Below are 26,068 nucleotides of genomic sequence, written 5' to 3' on the forward strand. Positions count from 1 at the left end.
ATGTGTCAAAGTTTTACCATGGAAACCATGTAATATGCATGATACTCAATCACTGTATAGATTCTGTTTTAAACACTTGTTATCAAAAAGCTGTGATCAGTTTAAACTTCCGACAATCTACCAATTCAGTTTGAAGGAACTTTTGCCTGAAAATTTGAATGTCAAACTTTTGCACTTCAAAAGTGTCATTCAGGGGAGGGGAGGGAAAGGGCGGGAGGGAAAGGGAAGGGAAGGGGTGGGTGGGGAGAGGGGCAGGGAGGGAGAGGAGTTAGAATGCAATGAGTTTTGTCTGCCAAGCACATATTTACATTTCCTTCATGGTTCCTATTTCGTTGATATAAACCATACCTTGTTATGTTATTTCTATCTCCTTCAGGTTCAAATGGATCCAGATCAGCATGCAGTAACTGTACAGGTCCCAAGTCATCAGCGTTAGCATAATACTCCTTGCCTGTCTTGTCAGGTGCAATACCTGGCTGTCCAAATGCTAGCTTGGACTGCCAGTCTCTGATGTTGGCGTTCTTGATGTTCTGTTTGTAGATTCCACGGTATTTGGCGAACTCCTTGTGGTACTTCTGCTGTTCGTAGTCGATGATGAGCTCCGGAGGGATCAGCCTAGGGATGCCGTGATATCCGTTGCCGCCGTGACTGCGGAATGGCTTGTAAAAGTCGCCATTCATATGTAGCAGTGGGAATCCATGGCTGTTTGATTCTTGAGGTGCATTCTTTTCAGATGCTGGGGGTGGAGCTTGGTTGTCATCAAGATGTGGGAGGCGAATATTCTCCCGATCTTCACTGGCTTTGTAGTAATGACCAAACAATCCTGATCGGACATAGCCATGGCCAGGGTCTACTTTCAGAAGTGGAACTCCTGCTGGTGGCTCTTGTTGTGGCCCTGGTGCATGCGTATATTTTCCTATCTGAGCCCGGAGTTTTGCCTCCCTATCTTCAACATGCTGCCTCTCATGGGACTGTTCACTCTCATCTGCTACAGAGAAGAATTTCTTTCCGTGAATATTCCCTTTGATTCCGTCTGAGGCATACTGATCCAGTTCCTGCCTAGCTTTGACATCATCCTGGTAGCGTCGGAGTTCAGGTCGGCTGAAGAAATCTTTCCCAGACTGCACATCCGGAGGTGGGTTGCCCCAGGCCTCCCGTTGTATGAAAGGTCTTGCCCTTGGCATGCGGAGATGTTCCTGTGCTTCCGGTGGCAGCCTGAGCAATGGCATGCCATGTTCCAGTACAGGCTCATGATAGGAACGGCTGGAGTACATCTGATCCCTGGGGGTAAACATATCATACCCCGGCATGAACTGTGGTCCCATACTTCCAGGGTAGTATGGGTGTCCACCACCATGGGGCACATCCCTGGTGGGTTCCATTTCTGAAGGATGGGATTGTGGTCCGTACACTCTGATATCTGGTATTTGACCTTCACCCAACAGCTTCAACGTCTGCCCAGTCTGTGTGTCCACATTCATCTGAGTCGGTGCGACTTGTACGTCTACGTGGGCATGTGATGCGTCTTTTGAAGAGCGTCTCCTGCCAGACCTATCTCGTACAGGTTTATCAGATCTGCTCATTCTGTCTGAAGAACTTATATCCAAGTCGTGCGAGTCAAAGTCTGTGGTTCCACTGCTATCCAGTAACTGCATGATATTCTGCTGCTGTGCCTGCGTTGTGGAACCAGAATGACAGAACTAAGTTACTCCATTCGCATAATGAAAATTGTGTACATTTCTCATTTACGATATGATAGATGATGACTGTGTAAAATTATACATGATTAGTATGTTTATTATGTAATACATCCTGCAGTTCATTTGAAGGCCTGGGGTGGTGTTTCTTCTGCCATCAGATCAGTAATCTCAATTCCTTATAGAATACACACGCAAATGAAAGAAACAAACATCAATAACTGCATTATTGATAAATCATCCGCAGTGATTTGATGGGATTTGTTCAACAACCACATCAATCTGTGTATGAAATTTTGTAATGAAATGTCCAGCACACTTTTACCAAGTTTAACAGAATACAGATTTCCTGCATACAAGCTTGACTGATAGAGTGTTTAATAACAACAGTGACACACTGTGGGCTGAAAAACAATGCATATCTATTCTGAATACACTTCAGTGATACGCATGTATTGCATAATCACATCTAAGACATTCCACTGTCTATAGTACTTTCATAACATCTTATGGGGGAAGAATAAAATACTGTGACCTGGAGATTATATTTCAATCATCCTTGGGGCAAGTGAAATGACCATTTGGTCACCATGCTTCTTAACCCTTTAAGGCCATTACTAATATGGATACATGTGACCTGTGCACCCCACTCTAAATTTGCATATCAATACCCCAGCCTCCCAAAACTTTCTCACTCACACAGCAAACTTTCACACTCACTGTATATAGGTAAGTTACACACTGCAAACACACAACTTAGATATGATACTACACCAACATTAAATTCTGAGAACAATATTAACATTTTATTTCTGAGTTAAACATCATTATTTTTCAATATATTACAAAACACCTGAACAGGTGTGTCTTCCATACAGCAAAAGTACAATTACCGGTACATTCTCAGTGCTGCAAAATACTACCATGGTATTCAATGAAACATGTGTTTTTACACAAATACACAGCACACAACTTGCAGCCAAAGATAGTTTCCACTGGGTAACCCTTTGCTGTTTTTCTTTTCAACTTTGAACAATGCCTGCATACTCTTTTTGGCCTTTTAGCATTTGGATCCATTTTTTCACACTTGTGTGAGTGAATGTTGATTACATTGAGACTATTTTCTGTTGCTGGGGTTTGGGGATGGGGACCTCTCCGTTTCCTATTTGTGTACCCTGCGATCAGCTGACTGGACAAATCTAATTTGTAGTTGATACCTGTGTACTTTCTTCTGTGGTCTGGAGTATGTGCAATTTTGTACAGTATGAAAGAATTGACAATCATACGTTGCAGAAAAAAGAAAAACAGATACTTCCAGTATTTCATGTATTTTTTCGAGATTGAATGATAAACTGCCAGCTGATCACTTCTATCTACCCCACCCATATGCCTATTGTATTCTCGTATCACATGGGGAGTAAAAAAAGTTTTCCCACCCCTAGTCTGGTTTTCACCCCCAGGAGGAGAAATTGTTGTCAGCATTCTAACATCTCGAGTGTCGAACCACTTGTAAGCAAAAAGCTTCCCACTCTGTAAAACAACACAATCCCCCTGTTTCATTTTCTGTTTTGTTTTGATTTGCTGTGGAAGACCCTTTCGATTCTGTCGAATCGTACTGGTGACATAAACATCTCTGTCAAGAAGATCAAGTGCAAGCTGTACATTACTGAAAAAATTATCATAATAAATATGATGAGCCATGTTGAAATAACGCTCGGTCAGATTATACACAACTTGGTACCCAAGCCCTCTCTCTGGAGATTCTTTTTTCTATGTGTAGGGAAACATATTGAGAGTGTAGCCAGTTTTAGGGCAAGCAGCGGACCAAATTTTGAAGCCCCATTTCACTGGCTTTCCAGGCATATACTGAATCATGTGAGACCTACCCTTAAACTTACACATGGCCTCATCAATTGCAATTTCCCTGTGAGGATAGTAATGTTCAGGAAAAGTCTTTCTAACGAGATCTACCGATGCTCTGACTTTGTATAAACGGTCTCTCTGGGGGTCCCTTGCATCTGGTTCATTACGTGAGTCACTCAAATGGAGATACTGGCTGATTTTCATGAACCGCTTTCTTGGCATGACCTTGGAAATTCCAGGCACATTCAAACGATCATCACTTGACCAGTAGTGCTTGACTTCAGGGACTTTGTGCATGCCCATGAGAATCAAATTCCAAAGTAGGCCCGGTGCCGTGCCGATTTTATCCCTTGCCGATTTCGTCCCCACACATGCGCAGACTATCCAACATGGTTTCTATTCATAAAACGGCCCCAGACATGTAGCCCCGAATCTTAGCCACTTTCTTCTATCATATGTCAGCCGTTTCGACTTTTGTTGAGAAGCATTCTTATCATAGCCTGTCAAATCGTATACTTGTACCGAAATTCCTGCAGATGAAACAGTATTGGTCGATAATGGGGCGCAAACTGTCAAGATCGCGTACGCATCCGAGGCATGGCCGAGGTAAGTAAATGCATAAATCACGACAATACGCAATATTAACACCTGTTGATTGGTGTTTTCGGCATGAAACAATTAATTGCTTTGATCAATATGTCATAATGGTTATGGCCTACACCTAAGAGCGTGTTCAATGCGCCTGTAGATGACACTGTGTAGGATTTTGCCGACGTACTTGTGAATATGGGTGGCCACTTTTAATGCATTGTTTTTGGCGTTAGCCGTTCAAACCTTTGGTGGGCGGTGGTTCGTTTCAAGTATGATTTTCTTTGAGTACGAAGTATTTGAAAGTGATAATTTATTCCTATGTTGGCGATATAAGTGCTGCAATCTAAGAGAATAATCAGACTGCTATCTGACAATCCATGGTGTACATCGCTCTGAGATTCTTCTGATATCAGCCCTACCTTTGCCTTGTGCTACCACTGCAACTACATTGCCTTGTGCTACTATATACTGCACAGTAAGTGAAGCTACCAACAATTCCCCTTGATTTGTTCACTCAGACATTTTTTGCTAAAGGCTTTTTCAATTTTATCAGTTTCTCAACAATTTTTAACTTACAATTGAAGTTCAGGATTATTTGTTAAAACTATGTTTCAAAATTATTGATTATGTTTAAAATTCAAGAGTAAATTGAATGACAAGTCGATGTTTGGAGGTGCTAAAAATTGCACACTTGTCAAGATAAAGTTATCAGCAACTAAGATGGTCTCATCATACCACCTGTCAGACATGCAAATTTCCTTGGTTACGAACATTAAAAAAAGTCAATACCCTTTCTTTTGCCAACGCAGATGTAACTTATTCCCTTAGTTTCCTTGAAAATATTGTGTATGGCTGTCAAAAATCTATGTCAACAAAATTACAAAATTGCTATCTCCTCCGCGGAAAAGGGGTTGATCTTCTCATTATTCACAGTGAGAAATCAAAGAATTATGATGATCAGAAATATGTTGCCAGAATTTTGAAATATGGACCGAGTTGTTCTGTGTACAGAAGAAATTTGCTTCACTTCAGTGAGTGATCTCCGTGTGTACAGATCATGGAGAATTGTGGGTAGCCTCACTTACTGTGTACTGCTACCGCTGAGACTACATTGTTGCCTTGTGCTATCCAGATTGTGTTACAGGACTACAGTTTATCGCCTTGTTTCCTTGTGTTTTGCTACTAGATTATTTATTGCATATTTGCTATTCGTTTATCAAAATACTTTTTTTGGTGTTCGATCTTTTTTAATCATGAAGGAAGTTTACAATGTATTTGACGTCAAGGATTTTCTTTCTTTACAGCAGCATCCACATATTGATGGCTTGCAGGACGTAGGTGTCACCACCACAGGTGTCTTTGTTGGCACACCAGATAGGGACTTTGTACAAAATTTTGAACATTCGAGAGAGTCACTGGATTGTTGCATCAAATTTAAACTGTAATGTAGGAACTGTTAGAATTTATGACTCTATGTCATCATCTATTGATCAGAATGCAAAGAAGTCATTAGCATGGATGTTGTACCACAACGGTCCTACCATGAAAGTTGTTTGGCCATCTGTCCATAAACAGAATGGTGGGTCTGACTGTGGTTTGTTTGCTGTAGCTAATGCATTTGCACTTTGTGTTGGTGACGATCCAGCAGATATTATCTGGGATCAGGGAAATATGCGTTGTCATTTAAGTAAGTGTCTTGACAAAGGTAACCTTGTCCCTTTTCCAGTAAGGAAAGTACGTCGTGGTAGATGTTTAGCCCCCAAAGTGTTGTCAGTAGAGCTATATTGTCATTGTAGACAGCCTTATGTTAGGGACACACTGATGGATCAGTGTCAAGAATGTAGACGATGGTACCACAGCTCATGTGAGAGTATACCAGAAGATGCATGTTTGACAAAATATCAGTTAATATGTTCTCGTTGTTAGTATACATGTTAGGGCATGATAAATAAACTTGGAATGTTGCTTTTACTGCAGAAATTCGTACAAAAGACTGTCATTACTGGATGAAATAAAATTATATTTTCCTTGTAAACAATATACCAACACTGTTTCATTTTAGTCGCCTCATACATCATGTAACCACAATCTATTGATAGAATAATTAGATATTATTCCCTAATATTTTTCTTCGTTCAGCGAAGGAAAATACGAGTGACGTAATGACCGTGTCACCACGAGTCGAAGACGAGTGGTGACACGGTCATTACGTCACGAGTATTTTCCGAGCTGAACGAAGAAAAATATTAGGGAATAATATACTTATCACATGCACAAGCCAAGAATTCGTTATTTTTTGCAAAATAAAATAAATTTGCATGACGATTCCGCGTTTAAACTTTTGAACTACTTTAGGAATAATATCAGTACGCCGTGAACAAGTTGTCAATCATTTCCAATCGCCCGTCGTGTATGTTAGCGCTCACGTTCGTTCGTGTGTGGAGCAAATGACAGCTCTCGGTCTACACGTAGGCTACCTTCCGCAAAGTTATACTCTATTTCAAAGATAGCATAGTCCTGGAAATTTATCACAGACACGCTATTTTTCGGGAACAAATATCGACTGAATCTCGACGGCGCGAACACTGTAAACGTCGCACCTGACCCTGTTTGCAATGCGTACGGAACCCACGGTATACGCGACCAGCTTCCAGTTCCGCAAATTTTTCACGTAATTCCTTCGGAATATACAGGCGGTACACTCTTGTGTTTACATTGTTCGGATTATTAATGTCGTAGTCTGTGAAAATATCGATTTCATTACATGACTTTTGATCGTGGGAGAAACATCGGCCGCCATGTTGTTTGTTTACATATTTACGAGCGCACCGAAGATCGACAAAAAAAAAGGTCCGACGCACCAAAATTGATGACATAGACGCGGGTTGTCGTGACGTAGAACGACCAGAGAATAAATCCCGTATTTTTTGTTCGGAGACGACAAACTTGGCTTGTGCATGTGATAAAAGATGGAAGTATGACAATGCAAAGATAAATTGATTAAGTACTCTTTTAGAATATTGTATTGTTGCATTGCAATTGAAGACAATAAAGGCATACTCATACCTAACACTTTCCTATTTAGCATGAATTATTCACAAGGTGTGAATTCACATGGATCTTTGAAAATTACCCCCAAAATATGTTCATAGCTCCATTCCACATATGTTATTTGCCAAAAAAATCTAAATATTTTTTGTTTGCTTTGATTTGTTTGAAAACTTATTAGGAGTATGCCATTAGAAACATAAGAGAATTTAATTTCTAGGGACCCCTTGAGTTTCAAATGGTCACTCACTCATAAAAGGCAGTGATTCAGTTACTCACCGGCCTTTGGCAAATGGCCAGTGTTTTTGCAAAATGTCCTAAAGTTTTTTTTGTAATTTCTGACAAATGGCTGAAAAAAATTGTCACAAACCAACTTCAATCGGCCCTTGAAGCACAGTTAAAGCTGGTTCCACACTTGCGTAAAAATTATTCAAAGTGGCAACAAGATTTTTGATTTGGCTAATGAGTTGGATAATCATTTTGGTGATCTAGGGGAGCCCTACAGTTTATGCGAATGCAGTAAACTAAATGATACTGACAGTTTCATGTTGGCATAATTTGACACAACGCTAGTGGTCTATTATAGACTTACCTCTAATGCACTCACCAGACTTGCCTATTTAACACCAAATATGGTACCAAGTCATGATGACACACAATGACACTGTACTGTTTATTTTATTGAAATACTTTACCTCCCCCAAAATGTATTTTGTCCCCATTTAAACCTACTATGGGTCACCGTGTCCTCATGCTAGCAAAACCTGGGTGAAACACTGCTTAATTATGGTATAATAGGGGATAAATAATTACAGTAAGAAAAAATGAATATTAATTAATCTTATGAACATTAATGAATGCAAAAATGTCCCCCCAATTATCCCCCCAAATTTTTGGCGTGAACTTGGATTTTGAGTCGAGGGTCGAAATCGGCAACTGCAGAACCGAAATCGGCAGCTATAGCAGTTCCATGTTTCAAGTAAATAACATCGATTGATGCACTTCCCCAAACTTATAATACATTTTTAACTAATTTAGACACATAAAATTGACCGCCTGATAGATTGTACAAAAGAAATTTTTGGCGTGAACTTGGATTTTTGAGTCGAGGGTCAAATCGTTAACTGCAGAACCGAAATCGGCAGCTATAGCAGTTCTATGTTCATAGTAAATTCCCGGAGTAAATTACACCGATTGATGCACTTTTCCAAACTTACAATATATTTTCAACTTATTTAGACACATAAAATTGACCACCGGATTGATTGTACGAAAGAATTTTAGCGTGAACTTTGATTTTCAGTCGAGTGTCGAAATCGGCAACTGCAGAATCGAAATCGGCAGCTATAGCAGTTCTATGTTCCAAGTAAATTACATCGATTGATGCACTTTCCCACCCAAACTTATAATACATTTTCAACTAATGTAGACACATAAAAATGACCACCGGATAGATTATATACGAAAGAAATTTTAGCGTGAACTTCGTTTTTCAGTCGAGGGTCGAAATCGGCAACTCGGCAGCTATAGCAGTTCTATGTTCCAAGTAAATTCCCGGAGTAAATTACACCGATTGATCCAAACTTATTTACATTTTCAACTTATTTAGACACATAAAAGTGACCACCTGATAGATTATACGGAAGAAATTTTAGCGTGAACTTGGATATTGAGTCGAGAGTCAAAATCGGCAACTGCAGAACCGAAATCGGCAGAAATTTTAGCGTGAACTTGAATTTTGCGTCGAGGGTCGAAATCGGCAACAGAACCGAAATCGGCAGCTATAGCTGCCGATCTTATCTCAGTGAAGCCCTGTTGGATAGTCTGCGCATGCGCGAGGGACGAAATCGGCAAGGGATAAAATCGGCATGGCACCGGAGTTCGGTTGCGTCTGTAGCATACCACTCTGAGTCACGGCGACCGGCTTGCTCTTGCTTGAATTCTGCATAGGCATTTGTTTCCCGCACCAACAGCTCAACAAAATCTTCAGTTAGAAAAAGTTCAAAAAAATCAATCGGCTGCTTTGAAAAGTCCAAGTTGTGAGTCGGACCGGAGAATTCATCGTCAAAAGCAGGAACGGTAGTTTCCTCGGTGTCGGATGTCCACAATAAATCAGCCGCGTCGGTCGTCTCACTTTCATCGGTGACGTCTGCGTCAGCTATCAACAGCTGAACCAGCTCAGCGGGATCGATGTCGCTCTCATCATCACGGCCTTGGACATTTAATTCATGCTGTAAGACAGCTTCGGTGATTTCTTCAGCCGTGAAACCTTCAAATTCAGTGTCTGAGTCCGAATCACTGAAAAACTCTCTCAGAATATCTGCTGCGCTGACTTGATCGGTACGTCGATCTCGCTCACTGATGTCTGGCGTAGCCGCTGTTCCGGGTGGTGTATCGCCGACGTCCAATGTTGTGATTTCTTGACTGACAGCAGTCATGGTAATCGATACCAAAGAACACACAATTCAAAGAAGCCGACAGGAAATTATCTCAGAGAACTATTTGTAAAAGTACTGTTATGGAAATGAGTCACAAAGTTTACAGTTCAAGAGTTCAGGCCACCATGCATGCAGACGTCTGAGATGCTAATTGTTTACAAATGGGCGCTACATCGCCCGCGAAAAAAACTTTCCTGCCGTAAATCATTATGCCCATATATGGTCTTTTGACTGTGGTCATGTTGCTCAGTAACTGAATTTTCCCGCCTTGAAAAGTGAAACACCCAATAGCTTTTAGGAAATGTGTAATTAGTGTTTTGATTGACGTACACAGAAGGGCCTTTTTATTCCGCATCGGGATTTGGACTCATGGTGGCGCTGTGCCGTTTGATTCCGCTATGGGATTCAGAGTAGGGACAATAGGCAGGCCGTATTTTTCCGCACTGGGCGTTAAAGGGTTAAAACAGTATTTATCGACCTTTCCACAGTCACAAGCCAATTTTTAGGGACTGTGGTAGAGCAAATACATAACATATAATCTTGGTACATAGTGATTTTTGGCAGTCCATTAATTTTCTTTTCCTTAAATACTGTCACTTCTCATTCAAAGGAACATGTACATACCGCCATAATCTTCTTCAGTTCAAAGCGGACCATTTTTCTGATGTCACCTGATGGTGAGCCAGCCGCATGGCCTTGCCTTCTCTTTGCTATCTCCACTTCTTCAACAGTTCTCATGTGTGGACTGTAATATACGAATACAACATTGCTGCAAACATTTTTGTGTATATAAACGCGGCACTGCAAAAGTTCATGACGAAGTTTTGGGTGTCTTGTGTATTAGACATCATACGATGAGAGAATATTGTCAATTTTAGAAGAAGATATAAACTTGTACTTCTACACACTGACTGACAATCTATTTCTTTCAAAAAACGTCAATTAAATGAAGTATGATAAACTTCCATAGAATGTAGCAAAGTTGGCTCAACAAAGGATGTCATTTAAACCTCTGGACTAAATATTTTTCTCAGGAATCAAAGGTAGGCAAAATGTCAAAGAATGTGTTGAAATGACCTATGTGAGTAGATTGATGGGATTGGTTTACTTACTCTGGCTCTGAGAAAGCTGAGCGACTGATGTCTTCGTCATTCATTGAACTCACAGATACTGCACTGGTGCTACTGCTACTGAAATCATCTTCAACTACTCTCCCTTGAGCATCTCTGTGAAGATTAACAAATGGATTGTACATTTGTGCACAAGTCTATGCTGTTGAGAATGGGTAAATATTTAAGTACTGGTATATGTACACATGACATTGTGAGAGTGTTTATGCACTTACTGTTGTGCATTTATATGGTGTAAATGTATGTATGCATGCATGTACATGTATGTATATATGTATATGGTATATGTGTGTATCTATGTATGTATGTATGTGTATGTATGCATGCATGTACATGTATATATGTATGTATATGTATGTATGTATGTAGGTAGGTAGGTAGGTAGGTATGCATGTACATTTATATATGTATGTATGTATATGTATGTATGTAGGTAGGTAGGTATGTAGGTAGGTAGGTACATGCATGTACATTTATATATGTATGTATACACATGTATGTATGTATGTAATATACTATGGATGAACGTATGCGTTCTTCGATATATCTTTTGTATATGTGTGTATATTGAATTAAATATGCATATCATACCAGTATCACACAAGTATGTGAGTGCGTGCATGTGCTTGTGAATACTGGTATCTGTGTGTACAGTATATGGGTGGCGTATGTGGTGCACTTCTTTCTTCCTGAATCTGACAACCACCTCATCACCAGGCCTTGGTACAATGTAACAGTGCATACCATACAACCCACAGTACAACCTATACCAAAGGTTACTTCTCATGCGACCGTACTACAAACCCCTGACATGTTTTACATGTCAGCAATATTGTTCCCTTCATCATATACTGTGCTTGATTGCCTTCCAGCCCTGTGACAACAGCATGCATACCAATCTACAATACCCATGGCCATCAGGGTATACATGTATGTACGATATTTCAAAACTGACTTACTACATATATGTACCAATCAAGACTACCCCATATCTTTTAACCCTTTCACCCCATTTTTGAGTATACTGATCCAATGTCATTGAAGGAATTGGAAGCAAAATGGAAGTGAATGGGTTAAAATCATGGAGATGAAAATTCCGCAAATCTGTAGTTTCTAAAAGTTGTTGTTGTTGTTGTTGTTGTTTGGGGAAATACTTTCTGGGAAGAATTTCCTGAAAAGGCTGTAAAAAACACTAAAAAATAAAAAAACAGAAAATGTGACGTGTTTATTGATGTTTTTCACTATTGTGTTTGGCTATCCTCACTGTGTGTTGGAAATATGACTACTGAGTACAGAATACTTGCCTCGAGACAACACTAAAGAAAGTGTGAGATGTTTGGACTCTCAAACTTTTACAATAGCTTTCTGGTTTTAGCTGCCACTTGTGGGGGCTCATTTTGAAGCACTTGAAGTGAGTAAAGTTTGAGCAAAAGTTAAGGTCACACTTTTCTGAAAATCAGGTACCCTGTACATGTATTTTATTTTTCTCCGGAGAGCTATACAGGGATGGTGGTCATATTGGATTTCAAACACCCGTAAATGTTAGGTAATTTGTTTCTCTACAACCAAACTTTGCACGGTGACCCCTATTCTTAATTTATGAATAGAATAGCTGAAAGTTTCCTTGAAGAAAGTTTGAGCAAAAGTTTAGGTCCTTCACTTTTGAGATACACACCACCTTAAGTCCTATCATGCATCTAGCATACCTTTCCTTGAATGTAGGATGATCAAAGCAGAATGGTTGTCTTCTTACAAAAAATAATACATTTGAAAAAACATAATGATAACTTGACAACTATTTTAGCATGCAATTCAAAGAAGCAGTATTACAAATTTTGAGAATTTATAACCTCAGATCTCACCACAATTCCTTTACTTTTCTTGTAAATTATCTGCATGCTGACCTCTAAAGCAAGACATTATTTCACAAGTCATCGTTGATGACACAGTCCCCACTTGTTAATGGGTACTTTGATTACATGTCCTCAGAGAGGATAGAGTCCTCTTCATTAATTAGGTCTGTGATAAAAATACTTTGATACAGATAGCGCTCAATGGCCAAGAATGACCTACATACAAGAAAGACCTACATATGTATGACATAGGTTAATGTCCTTGTACCAACTTTGAATAAAATCGGTTGAGATATGCCTGAGTATTATGGCTCTGTACATGAAAAAATCGTAACAAAATGGCCGCACGGCAGCCATATTGGATCGTATCACATAACAAATTGACATGCATATGTATGACAGTAGTCAATCTCCTTGTACCAACTTTGAATAAATTCGCTTGATACATGTCTGAGTATTATGGCTCTGTACATGAAAACATCATAATAAAATGGCTGCCTAGCGGCCATATTGGATCGTATCACAAAACAAATAGACGTACATATGTATGACATAGGTCAATGTCCTTGTACCAACTTGGAATAAAATCGGTTGAGATATGCCTGAGTTTTGGCTCTATACATGAAAAAATTGTAATAAAATGGCCGCCTGGCGGCCATATTGGATCGTATCACAAAACAAATCGACATGCATATCTATGACATTGGTCAATGTCCTTGTACCAACTTTGAATAAAATTGGTTGAAACATGTCTGAGTTATGGCTCTGTACATGAAAAAATTGTAATAAAATGGGCGCCTGGCGGCCATATTGGATCGTATCACAAAACAAATTTACATGCATATCTATGACATTGGTCAATGTCCTTGTACCAACTTTGAATAAAATTGGTTGAAACATGTCTGAGTTATGGCTCTGTACACATGAAAAAATTGTAATAAAATGGCCGCCTGGCGGCCATATTGGATCGTATCACAAAACAAATCGACATGCATATCTATGACACTGGTCAATGTCCTTGTACCAACTTTGAATAAAATCAGTTGAAACATGTCTGAGTTATGGCTCTGTACATGAAAATATCGTAATAAAATGGCCGCCTGGCGGCCATATTGGATCGTATCACAAAACAAATCGACGTGCATCTGTATGACATATGAAGTAATCCTTGTACCAAGTTGAAAAGAAATCGCTCCTTGCATCTCTGAGATATCTGCGTGAACGGACGGACGCACGGACGGACGCACACACGCACGCACGCACGCACGCACGGACGCACGCACGGACATGACCAAACCTATAAGTCCCCCCGGACGGTGTCCGTGGGGACTAATAAAGAAGATGTCGACTTCAAATAAATGATTACTGATAAGCCGCCTCCACTGTACCACACTTAACCAACTTAGGGATGCTTACACCGAACGGTATATCAACACTTACCCTGTTCTACCGTCAGAGGTGGCGAATGACAGTTTCCTCGGGTCGACTTGGGAGTCTAATGGTTCACTGAACAGTGGAGTAACTCTACTCAGCGCATCATCGGGTGTTGCACTTCTCCTCAGCTGAAATGCAATCATCCAACGGAATTTGTGAAAACATTTAAAACATCCCCTTTTTTCCCTCAAGAAATACATTAATCACATATATTTTGTTTCTCGCTCAATACAAGTTTAACTTGTTGAAGGAAAAATTATTTTCCCAGTTTAAAAAATGGTCCCAATAGGAGTTGTTACATTTGTATGCAAGAGTCAGTCCTGATACATTCCGAGAATAAATTTTTCAACCTTAGGACAACTCCCTTTTTACGGCATACAGGAATTCCAAAGATTTTTACAGACAGAAAAGCAACTACTGTACAAAAACAGTTTTTCATTCTGTCATACTGGAGCTTGATGGGTCATTACTGACCTACTGTGGTACTTGTGAAGATCACATAATCTTACGAAAAAATGAGAATCACATTTCCCAAAATTTCATTGACTAAGTTTCAACAAAAAGAAATGAGGCATTAATCCTGAGATCAGATCAATGTACGCTAAATTTAGGGGATTAAATGCTGTGACTGAATTTTTGGCAAGTACACATTTTCCCTTGATTCAGGAACTACAAAGAACATGGACAGTTTGAAAGAGTAACAGAAATCTTGGTATTGACTGACAACACTTTTAATTGAACACATACTGGTTATGTTGGCATTAAAGCAAATTAAACACAGCTACGTAGGTGTGAAATCACTTTGTACCTGATCTGCCTGAGTTGGAAATGGTGATGAAGCGGTCGGAAGTGGACTGACTGCAGTGATATCTTCAGTGATGTCAGTCTCGGCGGGTGATCTGCTTCTCGTAAACGGAGATTCCATTCTTTCTTCAGCCGGGAAGTCCAAATGTCTCTTCGCTCTCTGCACTTGAATTTTCTCTCTCCTTGATTCTCCCATCACATGTGCTGTTTCTGTGATCTCCACATGTTTCTCGTCTGTCTTGGCTTTCTTTTTTTTCTTCTTCTTGGTTGTGTCTTTCTTCTTGTCCCGTTTCTTCTTTTCCTTCTGCTCTCGTCGGCTGGCCTTGGCCTTGGCTTTGGCCACGGCTGCATCTTCTGGGCTGATTGTGATATCCGTGTCTTCTTCCAGGATTGCTGGTGTCCGTTTCCTGGCATCGTTGCTGATTGGCGGGAGATATTTGTTGTCAGTCAGCCACAGGCAGTTGTGTACAAGCTGCAGAGGTAGGTTGACTCTCATGACACCTATTCCACTGTCTGGGACGGACGATGCACTCTGCTTTCGCTGCATCATCATGTGGTGTTTCCCGGTCCATCTCGTCAGCCATTCCATCAACTGACTCACATCGTCGTATTTTGGGTCTAGATTAACATTGATGTTTGCGTAAGGACTGAATCCATGGGACAGTCCCGCATTGACAAAGACTTCGCTTCCCGTTCCAACCACATCAGTCAAACTGGAGCTCCTTCGCCGTAATGTATCTCTCCGTATGCTTGTTATGTCAGTTGGCAGAGATTCAACCGACGGCTGTCTCCTGACAGGAAAGCCAGCACCCTTTGCATTTTCTCCACTGTACGTCCTCTTCAGTGCTTTGTCAGGATCGATACTTCCCTGGCTGCCGTATCTCTTGTGAACAACTTGCAAGACCGGTTTGTTTTTCTGCACTAAGGATTCTGAGTACGATCGACTTCTGAAAAGTCCACCAATATGACGTTTTGGGGACGGACTCCTTGCATCTTGGTCCTTGGACTTGCGGATTTCAATGAAATCTTGCTTCATGCGAGGTGAGATGTCCTGGTAGCTCTGACTCCTAGACAGCACGGGGGACTGTGGGCTGATGCCGTGACGCTTGTGAAAGCTCTTCATGACTTTGTGCGGCACAGATGTCAGCTCCTGCTGTTTGATTTCCTCGCTGTACGGCAGCAACAGAGGAAGGATGTCTTTCAAATCAGTGGTGTTGATCTGCGCCGATGTCTGCTTGTTGAAAGAGACCAGAAAGAAAGTGTCCAAAAACTCAAGAAAGAGTTCACTCCTTTCAAACTCTCTTGAACCAACAATTGGAAACCCTGCCGAGGTTTGACCTTTCCCGACAAAAATTTGCGTTTCTAACTTTCTGTATCTTTGGTTCATCAACTCTATATCTCTCTGTTTATCTGCACATCTCTGATCAAAGTATCCCATCAGTGGCTCTGGTTGTGGAGGTAGTTTTCTCTTCCCTTTCTTGGACTGTTTGCCATCGTCCATACTCCTTGAAGCCGTTGAGGGCGATGCGATGAAGGTAGATTTCATAACCTCGACCAGTCTTTGGTATTTCTCCTCCACAGCCGGGGAGATGATATCAGCGTGGTAGAAGTGTTCGGCTAAGATACTGGCTGTGTTCTTGTTCCTCGGTAGCTCTGAGATCAGAGTCAGCACAATATCCTGCATCTCTGCCTCCAGGTCTAGGTACTGGGTGAAGGGCAGCAGGCAAAGTGCCCATTTCAGCGCTTCCAACAGTAGATCTAGACTTTCTCCCGACTCTGGTGTTTCATGAGTCTGTGAAGACACCAGAGAGAGAGCACAGGTTACATGTATGTTTAAAGAGATAGCTCGATCGAGATCTTGAACAAGATATGCCAAGACAAAGCTATGCTGATTATATACACTAGCATTCATTGATACAGGAGTCAGCCGGCTAGCCATGGGACATTACAATTACAAATGCAGTGACATATATGAAAACAATGTTACGCACAATGTACTGGACTGAACATGGATAAATATACAAAGGCTATGGTAAGTTGGTACACGGCCCCTCTATTGTGATAGAGGGACTGTGGTTGGTATAGTTTGACTGTCCCTTTTAACTTCTGTTTCCTGTTTCAATGGAAAATCAAATGGTCTTGACCCTTGTACAATCTGACACAAACTTGACTTTGAAGTAACAGCACTGGCCTTTGAATAGCTTTCGCTCAACACTGGCTCACAACCATACCGTACATGTATACGTACATCATTTGCTATTGTTAATGTTTTACAGACATTGTATTACTTTGCATCACATTTCATTTCATCTTCCCATCATATCACATCTATGTTCCCTAGTGAAACTGATTCAATGAAATGAGGGTTTTTACACATTGCGGTCAATTTGTGAGAAATAGTGACAACATTCTGAGGAACACCTATCGGTAATTTTACTTGAACACTATCAACACTCTGCTTACAAGAATACCAACTCACTTTGTACTCTGTAGATTTCTCCCTGCTGGCCTGGTACTTTCTGGCACAGGTACAGAATTTATCCCTGACATGAAGTAGCCATGTGATCGAACACAGATCTCGGAAACAGTTGAGGATCTGAGCGACAGATTCAGCTGACGTCCGGCTCCCTCTGGTGGCTTGCAACAAGTCGACTGGGTACTTGGTGTGAGCGGCCAACGTATGGGGTACTTCCACAATGAAAGATACATCATCATCCCTCTGTTGATGAAAATAAAACATTAAGACATACTATAACAGACCATTCTTGATTTAGCAAAACTTTGACAGCTCTCAACAATCCAAATGTACTGTTGAAAGAGCAAAAGCCTTGCTTTGAAAACTGAAATTCACCACATTATAGAACCAAGGATGGCAGTATGCTGCTCATAACAGCAGGAATGACTGCTGTAGTAGCAATACAATATATTCACATCCACCTTACAATAAATAGGCATGTCTTCAAGTCTCAGTATTGATGCATATGATAGAAATGATCCCTAAAAGTATGAAATATCTTGAAATAAATTATTCTATAATAAATAGAATTTTTCAGACTTGAACGATGTACTGCAGGTTGCTTACCTGGGCAGCAATCTCTGTATCTTGGAGGTGAATCAGCTGTTCCACATACCACTTGGTACAGGCCAATGTACAGTTTGATGCATTGAGCACCAGTAGCATTAGCTGTATGGTGTTAGCAATGTCATGGCGTGACTGCCTCTCCTCCACCACATCTTCTGTTTCCTCAGTCTTGCAATGGGGGAAAAAGAATGAAAGTTGATCTATTAACTTTGGAACATAAAGAATGTAATTTGACAGAAAAGATGGGAGTATGAAAAAACATGGTGCATGTTGTGAAATCATGGTTAGTTTTAGTACAAGGCATAAAATTTTACATTTCCCATTGACATGGAAAATATTGACAGGTGTTTTGGCCATTGTAAAATGCTTCACAGCTGAAAGATGTAACCGTAATTATGTTTTCTTTCAAAGATGCCACTAAAACCTTCAAATGTTAGGAACTGGGCATGAAACTCTTACAATATTCAAGACAGTGGAACAATTTTGATTTGAATTCCGTCTACTCTAGCATTCAGTTGAGTCTGGCTCATCGCATTTGGGAATGATACCAATTGGCATCAGCTTCATACTAGAAAAAAAACGTATGCTGAGTAAAAGACTGGGAAGGGGAGACGGAATTACACTGTATTGGCAGCAACTGGTAAAATGAAATGCAAATACGTGAGTTGTTATTGAACTGGTCAAATGTTTCAAGGAATAAACCAGTACAGTAACACTGCTTTGTGGATACGTAACTTGACAGTTTGTTAAAAGGAGCAGAATTGATTGTAGAGACAACTTAACAACATGTATTGGCTTCACAAGATTAAGTTTAGCATAAGTTACTCACTATTTTCAATTGATGGGAAGTATCGAAATTAATGTAGCATGTTCGTCAATTAATCACAATGCATATCAAAAAATCTCAACACCACATTGAATAGTTTAACTTTTGCAAAGATTTCACTGGTGTTTTTGTGAAATAAATGAATAACCCTCTAATAAACTCATAATTTTTTTTTCATAGGCCCTGACTGAAAGAGCTCCATCATGGTACTTCAAAGACACAGCGGCTGATGGGCAGACAGACATACAGAAGTGTGTGTGAACACATCAATATGTATATGAACCGATCTCAATTCAATACTTTGTCCCATAGAAACTAACAAACAAATTCATAACAAATACTTTTACAATTAAATACATTAATAGATATATGATGTGTATGATACCATGCAATCAGATAGATTGTGTTATAATTTTATCTTCCATTAAATCTATAAGCTCTATCATCTTTGCATTTACTGTACTTTGAATAAATTGCTTTTCTTAACATTATCAATTACATTTTATTAATTTTTTTGTTTGAAGCAATCACTGTAGAGTCAATCCATTACAAGACTGGATTACAAACAATCTTACTTTTAATGATTAGGAGATGTGAATGAATGTTAAAATGTAATATCTACTCTGGGGTAGAGATTGTCAAGCCTTTGTTTTTCAAGTTTAGTACCTTCTTTTACAAATGAACCACATTTGATCTAAACATTCAAGTGCATCTACATTTCATTGTAATTGCAGGAATGGTAAAATTCTAACAAAAAATATCTGGGGTAGACTTCCAAAATTTTGCTTTAATTATATATATATGTCTTTTTAACATTAACAAACTTTTATATCTACTATACTGTAACTGTTAAATCATCATATTTGCTGCTGTAAAAAATTCATCATCATTCTAACACTGTCTCGATACACTGACGAATTTCTTGTGCGATGTTCAAGGGCAAAGTGGTTCTTTCTACACTCACACTACATCCCTGATCAAAACCAATGACTTTGCAATGGTTTACTTCACACTGGGGCAAGATATCTCATTTTGCCGCAGAGCTTACAAGACAGGTACTGCAAGCTTTAGAGCTAGAATTGTTTCCATAGGTTGCCTGAACACCGGGCCTATGAGACATCTCCAATGCATGACAAGATATAGAGAACAACTGAAACAAGCAAAAGACTAGGTTTTCATAGTATTTACAAATAAAAATGATGGTATGAAATAAAATGCTCCACTTTTGCAAATGAAATGTATACATCAATGATGGCCTAATGAACAAAGTAAACAAATCAGCTCAATTGTATACACATGTACATGCTGTAATTTAAGAGTTCAGGTAAGTACACATATAACAAAAGAACAATTCTGTATACTTTTCCGCTCTGTTCTTTTGTAAAGTTGGCGTCAAAAGGTTGGAACTTTGGGCCACTGTGATTCTGTATATCTATCTGACAAAAAATCCTTTCCTGCAAAAGATGTCCTCCTTGACTGGGATTGAAAATTTCTGCCATACAGCCAGTATTTCCCTTTGCATCAGGAACTGTAGATAATAAAGATGTGCCACTCCACAAAGTATTCCTTCCTTGCGGTATGGAAATGCGAGGATGATGATAAGTTGCATTTTGACAAACTTGAATTTCTCTATAGGTTAATGTATTTCCCTTTATCAACAATTTTTTTTCTGATCATACAAAATGATATCTAACATTTAAAACTGTCATGTGAAAATTCTTGATAGGGTCTAATTTTGAACATGTTTCCATAGAAACAGCGAATCAGTAAATTGACTTTACATATGAAATCTCAAAACCAGATATCACAGTGTAAAATAATGATCATGCTTTGTGTTTTTCTTTATTCTACAGATTTGCTGTGGGTAGGTTTATTATTTCAGTTTAAAAAGATTCCCACACTGAAAAGTGGAATTTTGTCGAGCGTCAACAAATCTTGATTATCCACAGTGCCTCTTTGATATGATGTAAGGTTAAAGGTCATGATGTTAATACTGTATTCTAGACATTGTCAGCTATAATTGCAACAAAAGGTAAATGGTTAATGCAAAAATAAAATTATGATTTCTTGAAGTCAGCCAGTATTTTGTGCATGCCACCTTGCACAGGGTGCTGTACTTGATGACGGTTAACTGTGCATACCGCATGTATACATGCACGAAACATGCATTGTTTTCAGATTGGGAAGCGTCTACAAACCTTGATCTGGTACAGTTTGTTCTGAGTATGTGTACCATTAACAAAAGCCTGAATTCTGGCCTGTTTGCAATAAATAACATTGTCAGGTCATTGTTAGTCCACAACACACACCACACCTCGTTGCATGGTTAGAGGGCGGCACAAACCAGGACCTCCACTCCATTTCTTAACCTTTGCATTAGTGGACAGGAATTGCTGTGTACCTTAACATTGTGCAAGTTTTGCTGCAGTCACAAAAAACCCAAGAAGTTCACCCACTGTTGATGACATATTCGAACTGCATGTGACGTAGTAGTCGCACACTGCCTGATCAAGGCCTGCACATCTCTGTATTGCACTCTTTTCTGGTAGAAACACTCACAATAATGCCGGTATAATCAGTGAGTCAAACACGGAATTCCATTGGACCATGGTACAAACAAACCCACAGGCACAAACACACATAGAAATATGTGTGCTTCCATAAGTGCTTGTACACATGTGGGTTTGTTTCTGCCACAATAATGTGATTTCTGAGTCTACAGAACACATCCATCCTTTTTATTTTGGAGTAGAACCATTATCATGATACACTAGTCATATCTATGATGACAGAAGCCATTTTCTGTCGGTGTCGCCTTTTGTATGTCTTATACTGCATCCTGTGAGCATGTCCCTGATTGGCAGCTTCATCCCAATATGGCTAGACAGGTGTTTGAACAGCCAATGAGTACACACCCCATGCAAAGTCAAAGGTCACCAGTTACTGGTGCGTTCCCATTGTGCAAAGGGTACATTGCTGTTAGGACACATTTAAGAGTTCTTTGTCTCCTTGGATTTGAAGAATTCCAAAAAACTCCATCGGCATGCAGCCTACTTTCTCTTTCCCCTGAACCTGACCACATGCAGACCATAGATCTATGCAATATTGTGACTGAGAAGTTCATTTCAGAGATAATAGCTGCAACTTTTGATCACGTTTTCATTATTTTATTCCAGACAAGATATATTTTGTTTTTCTCTCATAGAATACTGAAATAGAGAGCACTGGCCTTGTCAACACAATGTCATGAATACAACATAAAATGTTACTGTTGACAAATGAACACTAACAGAGACTAACATTCAGTTGCGGTATGCAGGCCGTGTTGATAAGCTGGATACTAGGTATTTATCAACACACTCTGTGTTGACATGCGTAATACTAGGTATTTCAGTATGATTTGGGGAGTAGAAAGTCAAGTCTAGTATTTTACAGATATAACGAAAATATGTCAAAAGTTACAGCTAGAGGAGCGTTAATATTTAGGAAAGTGGACATATCCTGCAAAAGTCGCCTTCCCTTGTCAAATGGCTTCACTAATTGTGTCGAAACTTGGATATAATTCTAAACATAGAGTGAAATTTGTGGTCAAACAGCACAGGGCAAATATATCCGTCATTTTCAACAGCTCTAAAACATGTATTACACTTTCTATAGACAATTATTCACAGTTCCTTCAATGCAATGAACTTTTTTGTGTATTTTATTTGTCAATGTCTGATTGTGATTTGTTTCTTGAAAGATATGTCCACTTCTTTCAAACTTTGATTGGTTGACAGTAGTGTATAGCTTGGTGTGCACCATTCTGATATTACAGTAAACACTGTGTATTTTAAATGAGCACATCTCATCATTGGTGTTTCAGATAGAATGTTCCGATATCCATTGTTGGTCATAGTGTGACACTGGTAATTTGAAACTTTCCATGAATTAATTAATAACATGGAGCACAGTAAATGAAGATAATGGCAAGCACTCCATGCCATACACTACTTTTACTTCCTCAGAGTTGTGTGTGCGATATATACCGGTAAATGACTGACAGAATCAAAGTGTGTTGACTTACAGTGGATGCCGTAGCTGGCTGAGGGCAGTACAGAGGCGGAGCTGGCAGGTACAGACCCTCAGGAACCAATCCGTGCAGCTCTGACACCAATGACTGACACCTGTCACTCAGTTTGCCTAGCAACCAGGGTGTTGCGTCAAGTCCTGATATCACGGCCGCCTTAAGCATGTTGGTCACCGTCTTTGAAAGATGCTCTATGTTGGAGTCTTCATCAACGTTGAAAGAACCTATACATTGAAAAAACAACAAAAGTTAGCTCTATGGGGAAGAGCTACACAAGCCTTGAGAAAAAAATTTCAATGCATGTAGGAATCCCGCCGGGTAAAGTTCCACAGAAACATAATGGGACTACTCCAGGAACGCTGGTTTGAGTGGTAATTTTGAACATGGTCTTGTATGCATCCTTCTGTCTCGTTAAATTACCAAGGTAATTCTATGTTTCCATTTTAAGTCAAATGGTTCTCACATAGGATTCCAATGGGATGTTTTTGTGCAGGAATAATGATAGTAAATAAGTGATAGTATATGTTGAACATATCCGACTGACTTATGAAACATTTCTGACATTTTCTCTAACCTAACTTTATATATCTGTCTCACCCATTGAAGCAAGGGAAGTCACAGATGGACTTTTCTTCAGTGCCACTGGTGAGGGCGGTCTCAGCAAGCCTCCGCCAGGAGACTTCACATCTTCTGGTTTCAGAGCTATCCCTGGAAGCTTGATCTGTATGAGATGCTCCAGACCTGATTGGACAATAGTGAACGGGTGCAATTCTTCTGGAAGCTCCTCAGAGCTGTGTCTGAAAGACAAGAATATCCAACAGATGAAGTCTACATCTGTCTCACTCTGATACCAACACTTCCTTGGCAGTTACTGGAACTACAGCTAAAGGACTTTCAACACTTTTATATTCACTGTAATTTTCTTTGTAATGATGAATTTCAGGGTGGTCATTTCAATTTTCCACAAAATGTTACACATACATTTTAATGATGCATCTAAGTCTTAAATAGCGTTGATTGCGATTTCAGGTTTGTTACTAAATATAGCTGCACGCGCGCGACATTGGACAAAAATTCGGACAAATTTTGTTGTTGCTTGCACAGCTTTTGTTGCAGCTTGTAGTCTGAGCCATAAATTCATATGAATCAGTGTGACTTTTAGTAGCCATAGTAACGCTATCAGGTTTTACTTTCACTGTTTTATGTGGAAAATGCAGACAAATATTTATTTATGCATATTAATGAGAGAAAAAATGACGTCATCAGCGATCAGCACTATTGACCATGTGTTTTGTACCAATTCTGCTATGGACATTACCAATGGCTAGTTCAGAGGCTGGAGGCCTAGCTTACTGAATAAATAGTTTATTTCAGTGCAATGGGTTGCCCTTTACTGGGATTTACCTTTGGGAACATTTTTGCCATCCAATTAATCAATCATATCTCCCATTCATACTTTGGAAATTCAAGAAGCAAACTATGAATTTTTGCCACTGAACAAGACACGACAATCAAGGTAATGAGATAATGTATGAGTGCATCAAACATTTTCTGTAAAGACATTGCATAGACTCTGTACCCTGCATATATGATATGTTCAGCGGAATCTTAACAAAGTGTACATTGTAATCAGACAACCAACTGCAATTGAAACAAAAGAATGAAAGCAGTATGAAATTTTGAAAAACTTTTTCGACTATCTCAGCATGACATTCTGAATGTAATCCAGGAAAAAAGTGAAGACTTACCCGTTCTCTTGATCTTTCCATATGGAAATCTGCTTGTACTTGACATAGGTAACACCCAGGACAAAGGCACTCTTCCAGTCACCAAGCTCCTTGGAGAACCATATGGCTTCTGGTAACATGCCGGCTACAAGCAGCAGCTGTAATGCCCTATCGCTGGTCCAGATCTCGGACAGGTCTTGTTGACGGATGGAATATGACACAGCCTCGTGGTAGAGTGGGATTACTCGACATGCTGCAAATGGGAACAGCACAATTATCAAAGTAAATTTCAGAAAAGTGTGCCTCAAAGATAAAGCATCCCCAAAGACAAGTATACCTTGATTATTTTGAGCAGCTCATGAAATTTGTACATGAGCAATATTTAGCAAGCACATACATGGAGTAAACTGGTCACAACAAAGTGGCTAAGGTGGTTTTGCTATGATATTAGAGTACAACATTATACTGAAATTATGGTGTGAACATTAAAAAAGAGATATTTCTCTAGCTGGGAGCTTGCAGGTGTTCCAACTACTATATTGCAAATATTGCTCTTATCGTTTTCATGTCTTGACGAAGTATTTTCGCCATTAACATGCTGGTATGATAATATCTTTTATGTTACAGAGATACAGAAAGACCATTTTCTTAAAGGGACAAAGTCGCCCATTTTTCATGAATTTTGTTTGATACGAGATACTACTTATATTGTTTGACATGTTGAAAGATACTGAATGAATGGGTAACCATGCATATATTTGACCCTGGTTTTAGACACGATACATTAAACCATCGCAAAAATGAATTAATGGTCATGACCATTAATTCATTTTTGCGCATACTTTTATGTAGAAATTTTGTTGCGAGTGTAACAATATTGTCACCCGGAAGCTAAATAGCTAAGCAGTATAGGTTGATTTCACCAGACCTTTAATTTGTCTAAAATCGGGGTCGAATATATGCATGGCAACCCATTCACCAGTATCTTTCAACATGTCAAACAATATAAGAAGTATCTCGTATCAAACAAAATTCATGAACCAGATATGAACTGTAAATGCTCACGTGTTTCATTATATATAGAAGTTATGTGTAAATTTGAACCTTTGCCACATGTTTGCAACTTCATTGAAAGTATTATGATCAACATAATGAACAATATTCACCACAGATTAACTTTATAGGTCATTAAGTATTCAAATACGCAATTAACTGAAACAGAAATAGTTAATTTCTTTGACTGCTGTCATTGTATCACCACTTTATATAGCAAGTGTAATTGCATGCCTTTGGTCAAGTCCTTCAAACTATATATTCCAAACTTTGAAAGCTCATTAGATATGCAAACTATAAATTAGCTGACACGAAAACTTAAGTGTGAAATGACTATCAATATTGGTATAACCTGGTATAATCATCAATATACATAGCATGTTATGCCAACTTTGATCAAATAAATCCAAGTATATATCCCTAATTAGGAAAGTTCATTAAATACACAAATTA

At 39.3% G+C, this 26,068-nt stretch overlaps 1 protein-coding gene across 6 annotated transcripts in view; it reads right to left on the bottom strand.

Annotated features, from left to right (window-relative positions):
• The window catches only part of LOC139139233 (ciliogenesis and planar polarity effector 1-like), a 77,525-nt gene that overhangs the window by 21,018 nt on the left and 30,439 nt on the right, over positions 1 to 26,068 (bottom strand). For 4 of the 6 annotated variants that reach the window (XM_070708077.1, XM_070708074.1, XM_070708072.1 and 1 more), the window contains 11 exons: positions 24,584 to 24,815; positions 23,433 to 23,632; positions 22,833 to 23,059; positions 20,965 to 21,024; positions 17,941 to 18,108; positions 17,338 to 17,577; positions 14,863 to 16,650; positions 14,061 to 14,182; positions 10,750 to 10,863; positions 10,262 to 10,382; positions 349 to 1,673 (listed from right to left, as the gene is read on the bottom strand). In XM_070708077.1, the coding sequence (XP_070564178.1) occupies positions 349 to 1,673; positions 10,262 to 10,382; positions 10,750 to 10,863; positions 14,061 to 14,182; positions 14,863 to 16,650; positions 17,338 to 17,577; positions 17,941 to 18,108; positions 20,965 to 21,024; positions 22,833 to 23,059; positions 23,433 to 23,632; positions 24,584 to 24,815 (4,597 nt within the window). The remainder of the gene's footprint in view (positions 1 to 348; positions 1,674 to 10,261; positions 10,383 to 10,749; positions 10,864 to 14,060; positions 14,183 to 14,862; positions 16,651 to 17,337; positions 17,578 to 17,940; positions 18,109 to 20,964; positions 21,025 to 22,832; positions 23,060 to 23,432; positions 23,633 to 24,583; positions 24,816 to 26,068) is intronic. The other 2 variants (XM_070708075.1, XM_070708076.1) reach the window with 1 other exon arrangement.

The sequence above is a fragment of the Ptychodera flava genome, chromosome 8, assembly GCF_041260155.1.
Source record: "Ptychodera flava strain L36383 chromosome 8, AS_Pfla_20210202, whole genome shotgun sequence".
Classification (NCBI taxonomy): domain Eukaryota; kingdom Metazoa; phylum Hemichordata; class Enteropneusta; family Ptychoderidae; genus Ptychodera; species Ptychodera flava.